We start from the raw sequence: 13,782 nt of genomic DNA, 5'->3' as shown, positions 1-13,782 counted from the left end.
ATGTTTAACATTTATAAATATATAAATAACAATATACAAAAACATATATTTACATATGTGTATACATATATATATACATATATACATATACACATACTTATATATACATATACATATATTTAATATGAATACCATGTAAAATATTTCAGCACCTAATTTCCTAGTAGCTGATAGTGTTAGTACATCCACTGACTGTAGAATTACCTGTGAAACGTTTTCACTCAGCCAGAAAACTGCTTGTTGTTGCAACCAAATCCTATGGGATTCTGTGAGAGTAGGGAGTAACAAGATGGCGGCCAGTGACTTCAGTTTTTCGGCAAAATCAGCACTCCAGTGTATTATATAGCTCAGTGGTCTGCGCACTGTGTGTTGCCAGGTGTGGCGACAGAAACAAGCAGGCAGCTCTATGAGAACAAGCCCAACAGGCAACCCACCACACAGTGAAACATCGGTGGCTGCTATGAATGTATTTATTTATTATACATAAAATCAGCAAAATTATGCTGCAAACACGTTTCCTGTAACATTTCAGAATAACTAAGATTATTTGAATAACTAATGCTTTTAGACTCCAATCAAAAGAAAAGGACATTTTTAGCTAATTTCTTAGTTGTGTTTTGTCCGTGTTTCTGAGCCTGATGGAGGAGAAAGCTGCAGTTTTTTGTTAACGGGTAAATATTCACCATGTTAATGTGTAGTGGTTAAATATTGGTTAATATTGTTATTGAGTGTGAGAACACTGAGCTGTGAGTGAGAAAATAAATATATTTGTGAAATATGTAATGAATGAAGTTTCTGTATAAACAGAACTCCTGTTAGCTGACGGTGGTTTAAAACGCTCACACGTCACATCAAGCTAACTCACCTGTGAACACCTGTTGGATAAGACGGCGCCTAAGGCCAGACGTTTGTCAGAATGCTTCATGGCATCAAGAACGATTTATTAGGATCTAATCAACCGTCTGTCCCTCTCTATCAACTTTCTGATTGGCTGTGTGAATTGTTTGGCGAATAAACGGTGAGTCTGGACCAAATATGTTGATAATATGTTTAAGAAGAGATTTTTGCTGGCTAGGCTAACGTTACTGGTGGTTTTAATGTGTAAAAGAGCTGAGGATGTTCTAGTAAAGGGAGCGAGAACCGTATTCAGGGCTGTGGCTGTTAAAGGAGGACACTCGTGGTTGCTCTCATAAATAAAACAAACAGCATAAAATCACAGAGACTGATGATTATTCAAGTGTGCCACAAATCAGGTGGCCATGCAGGGAATCGACGGTGCTTCAGAGAAAACTGAGAGAGACTTTAGTGTCATGGCGTCTGCATGCAGGTCATCCCAGCATACAGGACCTGCTAAACAGCCAGACCCAAAGTTCCTGGTCTTCAGTCCTCGACCAGGGAAAGCTCATCACCACCAGGGCTTCTGCAGGAACCAGGCCATCCACTCACTGCATTTATCACACCCTGGGCCCATGAATGGGTGAGACGCTGTGGCGTCTCTGCATGTGGAGCCACCAGGTGGCGCTGTGGAGCTCTATATTCACAATAATCAGCGCAGGATCGTTCTTTATAGAGTAATATTGTAAAAAATACAGATTCCCTTAGCAGTAAAAGTCTGTTATAAACATCTGTGTCTAAATATCTAAGTCTGCCAGAAACTAACAGCTCAGCAGATAAATCCTCCTGAGGCGTCTTAATATTGGGGCTGACCAACATTTGTTTAAATAATGAACATCTGAAATCTCAGAGAGCATGCTCAGTACGCTCTCAGCAGACATAGTGGGGCACAAATCCTACGGCAACAAGCTGGGATCGTCCAATCAGAACGCTGGAAATGCAGATGTTACGTTTATTCTGCTGGATAGAGAAACCATCTAGTGTTGGTTCTCCTTGGTGGATCACTGAAGGACTGATGTCAATCCCTTCTGTTCAATAAATGAACATTATTAATGAGCTTTTATTTGTAATTCAATCTATAAAGATGTAATTACATTTAGCTTATATAAGATGGTGTTCCTAGTGTGTTGGTTTATACTAATTTATCAGTTTATTTAAAATGGATCAAAGTCAGGTTGTATTAATCACAGAAAAGTTAGTTGCTGCTATCAGGTGTTGAGTGTTGGTCACTTAGCTCATCCTGCCAGAGACGATGGTGAGAAGACATGTTGGGTTTTCATCGGCACCAGCAGAAGGTCCATGGAGGAGTGTCTGGCTGGACGACGGTTTGTCCTGCCTGGATGATAATCTGCTGCCTTCCAGAATGTTCAGAAGGTTTGAAGACCACCTGAATCATCTTAGAAGTGCATCGATACCAGGAAACGAGTGGCACCAAGAAAAAGTGACATTTTGGACCAGGATAACAGGAACCAGGAGAGATTCCCTGGAAAGCTGGTCTCAGTAGAAGGATTACAATGGACCCTGCAGATGAAGCTCCTGCTTTGCCACAGAATAAAGGTGGGAGAGCTGAGGAATGAATGTGTTCCTGTCCTACTTTCTAGAGCCAAGCCGCCTTACCTCCGTCTCTCGTTACGCCGCCAGGAGAGCAGAAACGGATCATCATCTGGAACAATCAGTTGGTCTGTGAACATCTAGAGGTTCTCCACCAACTACTGGATGTCCTGGTGAAACCATCAGTATTTGAACAACCTTCTGTTTAGCAGAGCAGAACATTTCATGCCAGCCAGCCTGTGTCCCTCAGAGACGGTGTCCCTCAGAGACGGTGTCCCTCAGAGACGTGTCCCTCAGAGACGGTGTCCCTCAGAGACGTGTCCCTCAGAGACGGTGTCCCTCAGAGACGGTGTCCCTCAGAGACGTGTCCAGCTCTGGGGACATGTCCTCCCTCACCGCTCCTCCATTGCTAAAATGATAACCACCGATAAAATCATTTGGTAATTATTAACGTAGCAGATGGAATAAATAAGCCTTTCCTTCTGGACGTGTTAGTTTTACTCTACTTATTGTTTGGCTGTTACTCAGGGCTCTTTTCCTTGTTAGCTTTATTTATTCATTTAGTTATTCATTTAATTTTTGTTGCTGTTGTTTTGTTTGCTTCTCGTGTTTGAAATAAATAGCTAAATAAAAAGGAACAAATCCACAAAATGTCTCCTTGTTACAAAGACTAATGAGACTAAATGTGATGTTCAAATATGAAGTGTCAAAGACACAGAAAGTGTAAAAACTGTTTTTTTTTCGCTACGCCTGACCAGCAGGTGGCGCTCTCCATAGTTCCCATGGTCTGACGCTTTCACATTAACTCTTAACTATTTATATTACCTGACTGTCTATCAGAGATTATCTCTGCTTTTTAGGTTAAATATGATCATAATCAGACTGTATAAAATATTACATCAGGATGTAAAGAAAATACTAAAATCATGTTTGCATATTTGATATTTCGGTCGGAGGAACTGAGATGCTGCTGCACTGTCAGCTCCATCGCTGCGTAAATCAGCTGCTGTCTTTCCTCTCTTTAACTTGAATATTTAAAATTTTTCTGAATATTAATAACGGTGCAGTATTTCCTCCTCCGCTGATGAGTATTTTCCTATTCTGCTTTACAACTTAACCTTAATTTTACTGTTTATTCATATTATAACCTGTCTGTGCTTTTTGCAGCTTGTCACGCCTGGATTTCCCCACCGTGGGACAATAAAGGAGTTTCTATTCTTTTCTGTTTTTATAACACAAGCAGAAACCAAAGAGAGACAAGAACTCTGAGCAGGTTTATTGTCTCCTGTTGTGACATGAGCATCGCTGCAGAGATGGATGCTGGGTGCAGAGATGGATGCTGGGTGCAGAGATGGATGCTGGGTGCAGAGATGGATGCTGGGTGCAGAGATGGATGCTGGGTGCAGAGATGGATGCTGGGTGCAGAGATGGATGCTGGGTGCAGAGATGGATGCTGGGTGCAGAGATGGATGCTGGGTACAGAGATGGATGCTGGGTGCAGAGATGGATGCTGGGTGCAGAGATGGATGCTGGGTACAGAGATGGATGCTGGGTACAGAGATGGATGCTGGGTGCAGAGATGGATGCTGGGTGCAGAGATGGATGCTGGGTACAGAGATGGATGCTGGGTACAGAGATGGATGCTGGGTACAGAGATGGATGCTGGGTGCAGAGATGGATGCTGGGTACAGAGATGGATGCTGGGTGCAGAGATGGATGCTGGGTGCAGAGATGGATGCTGGGTGCAGAGATGGATGCTGGGTGCAGAGATGGATGCTGGGTACAGAGATGGATGCTGGGTGCAGAGATGGATGCTGGGTACAGAGATGGATGCTGGGTGCAGAGATGGATGCTGGGTGCAGAGATGGATGCTGGGTGCAGAGATGGATGCTGGGTGCAGAGATGGATGCTGGGTGCAGAGATGGATGCTGGGTACAGAGGAATCACACGCAGGAAGTTTAGAGCCGGGCGGCTGCCTGCAGATCCGTCTCCATCCTCACGCCTTCTTCTGCGGCATGGAGGCAACGAGCAGCCAGTACAGCGAGTAGCAGGTTCCTGCAGAGAACAGAGACGCACTGAGGTAGAACCTTCTGTGTCCGCTCCTGCATGCGTACACCAGGCATAACATTATGACCACCTGACTAAAACCGTGTTGTTTCTCCGCTAGCCGCCATAACCGCCCTGACCCGTCGAGGTGTGGACCCCTCCAGACCCTGACGATGGGCCCGGTATCTGGCTCCAAGCTGTGGGCAGCAGAACTTTTAAGTTCTGCAGGTTTACCAGGTGGAACCTTCACGAGTTGCACATTCTACTGATGCTCGCCTCCAGCTGGTTGCTCCTCACACTCTTCCTCAACCCGTCTGCTTCCCTTTGGCGTCCTGCAGAAGCAGCCGTCAGGATTTACAGTTTCCATGAACGGCTCTGCAGCAATGCTTAGGAGAGGATCCCGTCCAGCTCACATCCTCCTGCATCCATTTATTTTAACGGAAATATGGACACAGCGAGCTGATGTTTTTCTGTGTGAGACTTCCTGTCGGTCACTTCCTGTCACTGGCTGGCTGAAAAGCGGCTAACGCAACAAGACTTCGTACAAAATTACTGCTCATTATGACTTCACGTCTCCAGGTAGAGGTTGTCATAATTACTGCTGGAAAAGACGGTTTATGTGTTTTAATTATCGACTGTAAACATGAGCTGTAGATGTGAGGCGCCCTACTTCCTTCACCCCACCTCTGATACCCTAACAGATAAAAAAGAAATAAAGTTACAGCTTCATTCTACAGCTAACTTACATTTTAACGTGACAAGCTTGCATTAAGAGCTTTGAGATCACATCAGACTGGTACAGTTTCAAACTTCAAGCCAGCCGTTTGGACGTTTTGATATCCAATTATAACATCAGTTCAATCCCAAACATTTAGCACAGCTATCTTTTGTAAAATTAACTGACCAGCTATCCAATCACAACGAGGCAACAGCCAGTATGTTTCTGTTTCAGCCGCTGCCTGACTGCAGGACTTCCCCTGGAGCCGCAGCACCAGAACCTCAGTAGAGCTGAATGATGCAGTCAGGATCCAGCAGAGTGAACGTCAGACTTGCTTTAGCTTGAACGGACATCAGCCTCCATGAACACCAGGTCATCCATGTTGCTGTTTATTAACGGCGTGCTAACTCTTCCACTGTGGAGGTTCGCCTCGGTACATTCCCTGCAGAGCCGTCCGCACCAAGTGAAGGACACAGATGGTTAAACACGTCCTCGTTGGTTATGAAGCCACTTCTTCATGTCATCCTCTCAGTCATGAACATGTGAGGCTCTGGCACCAAACATTCCATACATTGATTTTTGGAAATGTTGCCGCGACAGTTTACCAGTTCAGTCAGGCTAATGGCACAAAAAAACAGAAGCTGGGTCCACAGCTCAAAAATAAGGTGGATAGAAGGACCCAAGCAGAACGTCGTCTGGACCGCCACCCTGGCCCCAGGCGTCCCTTCTTCCCATAATCCACCCTGGCCCCAGGCGTCCCTTCTTCCCATAATCCACCCTGGCCCCAGGCGTCCCTTCTTCCCATAATCCACCCTGGCCCCAGGCGTCCCTTCTTCCCATAATCCACCCTGGCCCCAGGCGTCCCTTCTTCCCATAATCCACCCTGGCCCCAGGCGTCCCTTCTTCCCATAATCCACCCTGGCCCCAGGTGTCCCTTCTTCCCATAATCCACCCTGGCCCCAGGCGTCCCTTCTTCCCATAATCCACCCTGGCCCCAGGTGTCCCTTCTTCCCATAATCCACCCTGGCCCCAGGTGTCCCTTCTTCCCATAATCCACCCTGGCCCCAGGCGTCCCTTCTTCCCATAATCCACCCTGGCCCCAGGCGTCCCTTCTTCCCATAATCCACCCTGGCCCCAGGCGTCCCTTCTTCCCATAATCCACCCTGGCCCCAGGCGTCCCTTCTTCCCATAATCCACCCTGGCCCCAGGCGTCCCTTCTTCCCATAATCCACCCTGGCCCCAGGTGTCCCTTCTTCCCATAATCCACCCTGGCCCCAGGCGTCCCTTCTTCCCATAATCCACCCTGGCCCCAGGTGTCCCTTCTTCCCATAATCCACCCTGGCCCCAGGTGTCCCTTCTTCCCATAATCCACCCTGGCCCCAGGCGTCCCTTCTTCCCATAATCCACCCTGGCCCCAGGCGTCCCTTCTTCCCATAATCCACCCTGGCCCCAGGCGTCCCTTCTTCCCATAATCCACCCTGGACCCAGGCGTCCCTTCTTCCCATAATCCACCCTGGACCCAGGCGTCCCTTCTTCCCATAATCCACCCTGGCCCCAGGCGTCCCTTTTTCCCATAATCCACCCTGGCCCCAGGTGTCCCTTCTTCCCATAATCCACCTGGACCTCCCGGGTTCAGGTGTTTATTTATTTTCTGGTTTTGTGTGACTTGTAGTTTTCACATGAATCTCCTTCAGCTGGTACTTCCTGGACGGCAGCAGCTCATCTGACCCGACTGCTGAGCGTACCGTGTGAAACGTTCAGAGGTTACCTGCAACAGTCAGCGTCATGGTGGCCCTGTAGAGCAGGACATCGCTGGTTCCTCCCTTGATGTGGACCGGCAGCCCGTTGTCCTCCTGCAATCAGAGACGTTTTAACCAATCAGAGACATTTTAACCAATCAGAGACGTTTTAACCAATCAGAGACATTTTAACCAATCAGAGACGTTTTAACCAATCAGGGACATTTTAACCAATCAGAGAAGTTTTAACCAATCAGAGACGTTTTAACCAATCAGGGACATTTTAACCAATCAGAGAAGTTTTAACCAATCAGAGACGTTTTAACCAATCAGAGACGTTTTAATCAATCAGAGACGTTTTAACCAATCAGAGACATTTTAACCAATCAGAGACGTTTTAACCAATCAGAGACATTTTAACCAATCAGAGACGTTTTAATCAATCAGAGACGTTTTAACCAATCAGAGACGTTTTAACCAATCAGGGACATTTTAACCAATCAGAGAAGTTTTAACCAATCAGAGACGTTTTAACCAGTCAGAGACGTTTTAATCAATCAGAGACGTTTTAACCAATCAGGGACATTTTAACCAATCAGAGACGTTTTAACCAATCAGAGACGTTTCCATACGTCACAAACCTAAAGCATTTCCAGACATAATCTCAATCTTCTTACACGTATTCACACCAAACTGAGCCGGAGGAGAGTCAAACTATTTATGTTTTTTTTTATTGCAGCAGCGCTGCATCAAAGGGAACATTTAATATCGTTTTATCTTGACTGTTGGTTTGATGGCTGAAGATCTGCTGAACTCCTCAATGATCGGGTTTTTAGAGAAGTTAATTGGACCTGCCTGAGTTAACATATTTAGTGTTTTCCTGATCAGATCCATATTAAACTCAGAGCAGCGCCATGATTGGTGTAACCGCGGAACTAAACGGATCATCAGAACCAGAATCTCACCTGGAAGAGCTTCTGGGCTTCAGGAACTTTGTTCTTCAGGTGTCTGCTGGAGCTGCTGAAGGCCCGGCTGGCCAGAACAGGAACTTTCTGGAGATACAGATAAACCCAAACATGAAGATCACCTCCCTGATCAGAACCAGTCTCAGCTCAGAGACTTTTTGTTCTTCTTCTTTTGGCATCTGTTGGTATTTTTGGTGTTTTTGTGTCTCTGTGTTCGTTTCTCTGCCGTTTAATCTTGTTTTTCTCTGTTCAGGATTATCTGGGATCTCTTTGCAAGAACTTCCAGTCTCTGAATCTGAAGTGAAGTTAATTCAAAATAATTATTTTAAATAATTTATTATTTATTTGTGTTTAACTGCCCAGTTTATGTTTTCTGCCTCTTTAACAAACTGCAGTGAGACTGAATTTGAGTCTTCTGGTCTTTTTATTCCTGTTTGACCTCCTGATGTCCTCAGAGAGTCCCACGTTTACAGCGGTGGCTTTTAATAAGAGCTTTAGGACCTGCAGCACCTTTTGGAGACGTGTCGCAACGGACGAGGAAGAGAAACCGACTCTTGGGTATCGGTTCGGTTTTCCAGGCGTCTGGCCCCCGACAGCTGGCCCCTCGTTTCCAGGTGTGATGTTCTGGTTTTGGTGCAGCTGATGGATCTCTCAGGTCCTGTTGGATCATAGCTGGATTTAAAGTTTCATAAAGACAAGATCTTCACATCCTGTTGGTGCTTAAAGATCCTGTCTCCCTGCTGATCCATCCAGCCCTGGTCCAGACCTCGGGTTTGGACGGGTCCGCTCCTCTTATGGCGGCGATCCGCTGACGGAGCTGAGGCCGTCCCTACCGTCTCAGAGCAGCAACAGCAACTCAGTGCTGGACCTAATCAGAGACTCCTCACACTCTCAGCAGGAGCTTTCTGAGCGGAACCGGAGCAGAACCGGAGCAGAACCGGAAGCCTGCTGCACAGCTTTCTGACTTAATCTGAAAAACAAAGCCCTGTTGGGTCGGCTGGGCCAGGTTAGTGAGGGACCTGGTGCAGACGGCGTTCTGTGGCTCTGGTGGCCTTCCTAAGTGGACAGACAGGAAACAGGGTGGGAGACAGGAGGACAACACGTGGCAAAGGTCCACAGCCTGGGAGTCTGAGGACTGAGGGTTGCGAGGACAAATCCCGCGCCACTGCTGCAGGAAGAGCAGCACGCAGCACAGGCAGAGAGACAATACCTGTTTGCCTTCACTGCAGCCTGCCTAGCAGAAAGAGGTAAAAGAAATGAAGACTATTTATGACCAAAGTCCTAACAGACTGAACGGTTGTGGGTGCGAGTCTTAATAAGCGTAAAACAACAGTGGTGGTGCCACTTTATACCTGCAGAAAGTTAGGGACGCAGCCTGATGGGGACCCCTGATAGGTTTGGGATGAGACACCGGAACCGGCTTAAAGAGACGAAAATTCAAAAGCTGCATGTTGTAAAGGATAAAGTGAGATAAGCGCCTGGGGGGGGGAATATGAGCAGGAAACGGTGATGAGCTGAAACTGAGTGGAAGACCTCCATGGAGTGGAGTCCATGCTGGGAAGAGGAGCGCTGTCCCTTTAAGAGCGCCGCGTGGCCCTCTGTTCCATAGACATAATATAAGAGTAGACGCGTCATTGGGCGGGTTCTGCCTATGCTGCGATGCGTCAGAGCGTCCGCCATCTTAAATGTGGCAAATCTGCAGTTACTCAGTCACTTAAACAGTATCAGAGGGACTTTAATCTCTGAATATACTTTGTATTCGTAGTATTTTTTTTGTAATATTACAAGTTTATTTTCGTATCCCTTTAGCTTCATTCTCCTGAATTTATTCTCTTAAAGAATAAAAATATTTAACATAATCTAACCTGGCCCTATTACTCCAGGAGTGAAATAATTCTGCAAACTGATTATTCTGGAAATGTTCCCCCTTAATTCTCATAATATGATGTTTTGATCATAACATTATCACTTTTGTGTTTTTTTTTTTTTTACTCACTCACATGTGACGCGGTTTTATGAAATAATGAAGACCGCAATGTTTAGATTTACCAAATTGATCCTTATATTCATAACACATGCACACACAAATATATATATATATATATATATATATATATATATATATATATATATATATATATATATATATATATATGCGTGTGTGTGTGTATTTATTGCAGCACAGGAATGAGGCATCTTCTCTGATCCACATTCACAATAACAGAACTCGACTTTTTTCTGCCACATACAATATGGCGGTGACGTTGACGTGCGAACCTGCGCCCTATGACGCGTCTACGTATATGATGTCTATGCTCTGTTCACCCCAAGGTCACACTGGGAGGCTGGGGCGGGACTTCCTGTGCTCACAGCCAATCACAGCCTCGCAACACGATGCCTGGACCAATCATGGAGAAAAACTCATCCTAAACGTAACAAAGGTGACGACATTAATCTGTCATTGTGCTTTACTGGTTTATAAAAAATAAAGACATTTAGTTTTTCTACTTTGAAGAGAGAGTCATTAGAAACGCTGGAAACTTAAATAAAAATCATGTTTTAATGAGAAATCAGATCATGTTTATATTTATGAGTGATTTCAGATCAAAGTCCCTCCTTTGTTGACTTTAGAGGCTTGATGGACTTTGCTTTGTCCAAATGGATGATTAACAGAAGCTAAGCCTGCAGGTCCAGGACTTTATGGTCAGCCACCGGTCTACGGTGTCCTGGAAGGATCATCTGCAGGTCAGAGCGAGAGCTGCAGCATGAAGATGTACCTCAAATGAAACCAGATTTCACCAAGAACAGAAGCTTTTCTCAGTTATCATGATGCGTTAGAGGTCTCCATCATTATCCACATAGAGCTTGGACATCTTCAGCACCAGAACCATCCTCCATCAGCAGCTGACATCCAGAGACTGTGGAGAGATGAAGCCTGATGTCAACCTGAGGGGGGGACTCATCTTCTCTGGGTCAGAGGTTTGGACCAGAAGGAGCAGCCAGGTTCTGGATGGAGGTTGGATCATGGTCTGGGTTCAGGTCGTCTCCTCTGATGGAGGAAAGTCCAGCAGAGGTTCTGGAGCCTTCAGGAACATCTTCTCCAGGGACGTCCGTCATCACCCAAAGGCCCGGCTGAGGAAGAGGAGGGTACCGCTGCTGGACTGGGCTGTCCTGACAGGACTGACTGATGCTGAGGACAGTCCTGCATTAGTGGACGCCTTATGACGGGTTTGCAGGACAAACGGAACAAAATGAGGATCTTCTACATCAGGGGCGTCCAAAGTGTGGCCCGGGGGCCATCTCCCCCCCCACTGCAATTCTTAATTAGGGCAAAATTATTATAGATAAGTTAACATTTCCTTACAACTGAAAATGTTAGGCACAACACAAAGTTTATCGTCAGGGCGTGAATGTGTGGGTGACTGTAGTTTAAAGCGCTATACAAGAACAATTAAAATAACTAAGACCACATTTGTTCAATGACTTTTACTCAAACTTTAGTGCACCAAAATTGACTTTTAATTTTAAAAACATTAATTGGATAAATACAGTGACTGTTTTTAACAAAACACTCAAGTCTTCCTATTGCAGAGAATAGACAAATGAAATTAAATCAGGTCTGAAAGTCTTTCAGATGGATTATCATCTTTTGATATGACAAAAGATGCTAAACCCCTTTTATGAAATCTCACAAATTTGTTTTATTAAAATATTGCATGATCATAATTTGTGGAGCTGGTAAAAGGAAAAATCACAACATATATTTTCTTGGAATTTTTTTGTTTTGTTTGTTATTTTATTTCTATTTGTTCCACTTTTGCCGTGACAGTTTTGGCCCATGTGATGAAAAGTTTGGTTCTTTCTGACTGATCTGCTCAGTCCTACGGTGGATCATTTCAGGGGTAAACTCCTCTGAAACAACATTTCCTGGTCTGTGCTGCTGCCTAAAAGCAGGACTGGAGGAATTTCAACAGATGTGGAAGAAAACAGAAACTATTTCAGCTTCGTTCAGGAAATCAAACTGACTTTAATGCGAGTAGCAGCAGAAGGAGCAGTGAGCTGAAGAGTGAGCGTGGCTGCTGTCATTGCCTACGTGCAGAGCGGCACTCTCAGGCCGACAGGTGAGCAACAGGTGTGTTTCTGTCTGAACCTGCAGCGCCGTCTCTAAACATGGGTCATGCCTCTGCAGCCCCCCCCCCCCCCCCCCACACACACACACACACACACACACAGACCCACCACCCCCAAGGTCAGACCAGCTGACGGATCTGACCTGAGTCGGGTTCACAGCGCTGACAACGAGACGTGAAAGCAGAGAAATGAGAGCTGTACCCACCAGAAGGCGATTCATGTCGAGCTGCTGCCTGCTTCTACCTTCCCAAGGACAAAGACGCGTCGGGCCGTTGGAGAGCTTTTGCTTTTGAACGTCTGCCAAACTACGATCGGCTGCAGAGGCCAAACTTCTCAGCTCTGGCTCACCCACAGCCTCTCAGGTGTCACAGCAGTTTGCTTTAACTCTGCCTGCAGCAAAGCTTTGCTTTATCATCACCAGCCTCTCTGACACTTATCGCTCCACACTGTCACCAGGTCACCCCCCCCCCTCCCCACTCTGTTTTCTATATATATGCAGATGAAGTCAGTCCGTTGGCTGCACTGACCACTTTCTGAGAAGTGTGAAAAATAATCTTTAGGCTCTGCTAGGAACTCGTACTGAGTTGCTAAAGTCATGAATTAGTTTCTTTGCTGCTACGTTCATGCCTGCAGTAAATTTAAACTTTCATCTACAGAACTGAGCAATGAAACATTCCTGACAAGTTAAGAGTAAATAAACATTCACAGTTATCAGCAGGAGGAGAAAGACCTCACAGCTTTTACCAAGAAGCTGCTTCTGGGTTTATTACTTCTGGATTTGATGTTCCTGATTAATGTTCCTGATGGGAGAGGGTCACGCAGAGCATTGCACTGCTGGGTGGGATCAGTGGAGAACCGTGTTCAGTTCTCCTGGACCTCCTGGACCTCCTGGACCTCCAGGACCTCCAAGAGTCAGAGCGATGGGATGATGGTCACTGAGGGAGGAGATGGTTGGTTTCTGGGGGACAGGAACGATAACAGAGGATTTCAGGCAGGAACCATGGAGAGCTGCAGGATGAAGATGTCCAGATGTTCTGCTAGCTGGTCAGCATGATCTAAGCATCGGGGCTGACTCCATGTCTGGACCTGCAGCCTGGTTAGTGGTGACCTTCTTCAGAGAGGAGGTCACCTGGTGGAGCTGCAGGAGGAGAGGCTGATGGTTCTCCTCTGGCTGGAGGAGATATTTCCTGCAGCTTGGAGAGTCGGATCATGCAAAACAAAAGTTGAATGATGTTAACCTGTGGTTTCACTTCCTGTAATCTTGGTGCATTTCTTCAGTAAAGCAGCTGCTTTATGTGCCACCATGCGTGGAGCAGGAGGTCCACATGAAGGAAAAGCTGTTCATGAAACACGTCCATCATCTAGACCTGCTTATCCATGCCGGGTGGGTGGTGGTGGTGATGGAGGGGGGGGGGGACCACAGCACCGTAAGCATCAGGCTGGATGCTCATGGTTCTGTGGTCTCTTCTGCACACTTTGGTTCTCCCCTCTTTGACATTCAGAACCAAATGGTACCAAAAGTCTTGCTGCACATGTTTAGTTTTACCTTCATTTCTGTGGCTTGAAGGAAAATAAAAACCTTGCTGGAACTTCAGAAACTGAAATACCAGAAATATGGTCAAGAGAAACATTTAACCTCAGAACCAACCCGTAAACATGTCGACCGGGCCTGTCTTTGGTTCTGATCGGGCTTTTTTCTGGATCAGTCTTGGTCAGAAGAATCTAAGGTGTCCATTTG

General features: G+C 45.9%; 2 protein-coding genes across 3 annotated transcripts; both read right to left on the bottom strand.

Annotated features, from left to right (window-relative positions):
• Nucleotides 1-3,700: 3,700 nt before the first annotated feature.
• Nucleotides 3,701-12,474, bottom strand: LOC105915328 (cytochrome c oxidase subunit 7A2, mitochondrial). The gene is made up of 4 exons (XM_036131597.1): nucleotides 12,250-12,474; nucleotides 7,914-8,000; nucleotides 6,978-7,062; nucleotides 3,701-4,500 (listed from the first exon to the last, which is right to left on the bottom strand). Exons 1-4 carry the CDS (start codon nucleotides 12,262-12,264, stop codon nucleotides 4,442-4,444), a joined length of 246 nt encoding a protein of 81 aa, XP_035987490.1. The 5' UTR covers nucleotides 12,265-12,474; the 3' UTR covers nucleotides 3,701-4,441.
• Nucleotides 5,838-6,971, bottom strand: LOC118560528 (collagen alpha-2(XI) chain-like). Of its 2 annotated transcripts, none has more exons than XM_036131596.1 (2): nucleotides 6,827-6,971; nucleotides 5,838-6,687 (listed from the first exon to the last, which is right to left on the bottom strand). In XM_036131596.1, exon 2 carries the CDS (start codon nucleotides 6,677-6,679, stop codon nucleotides 5,864-5,866), a length of 816 nt encoding a protein of 271 aa, XP_035987489.1. In that variant the 5' UTR covers nucleotides 6,680-6,687; nucleotides 6,827-6,971; the 3' UTR covers nucleotides 5,838-5,863. The 2 variants fall into 2 exon arrangements, 1 of the variants encoding a protein (XP_035987489.1); XR_004929418.1 differs by lacking the exon at nucleotides 5,838-6,687 and adding an exon at nucleotides 6,699-6,792.
• Nucleotides 12,475-13,782: the final 1,308 nt, after the last annotated feature.

Source organism: Fundulus heteroclitus, unplaced genomic scaffold (genome assembly GCF_011125445.2).
Source record: "Fundulus heteroclitus isolate FHET01 unplaced genomic scaffold, MU-UCD_Fhet_4.1 scaffold_44, whole genome shotgun sequence".
Lineage (NCBI taxonomy): Eukaryota > Metazoa > Chordata > Actinopteri > Cyprinodontiformes > Fundulidae > Fundulus > Fundulus heteroclitus.
This window is presented reverse-complemented; position numbering and strand designations above follow the sequence as displayed.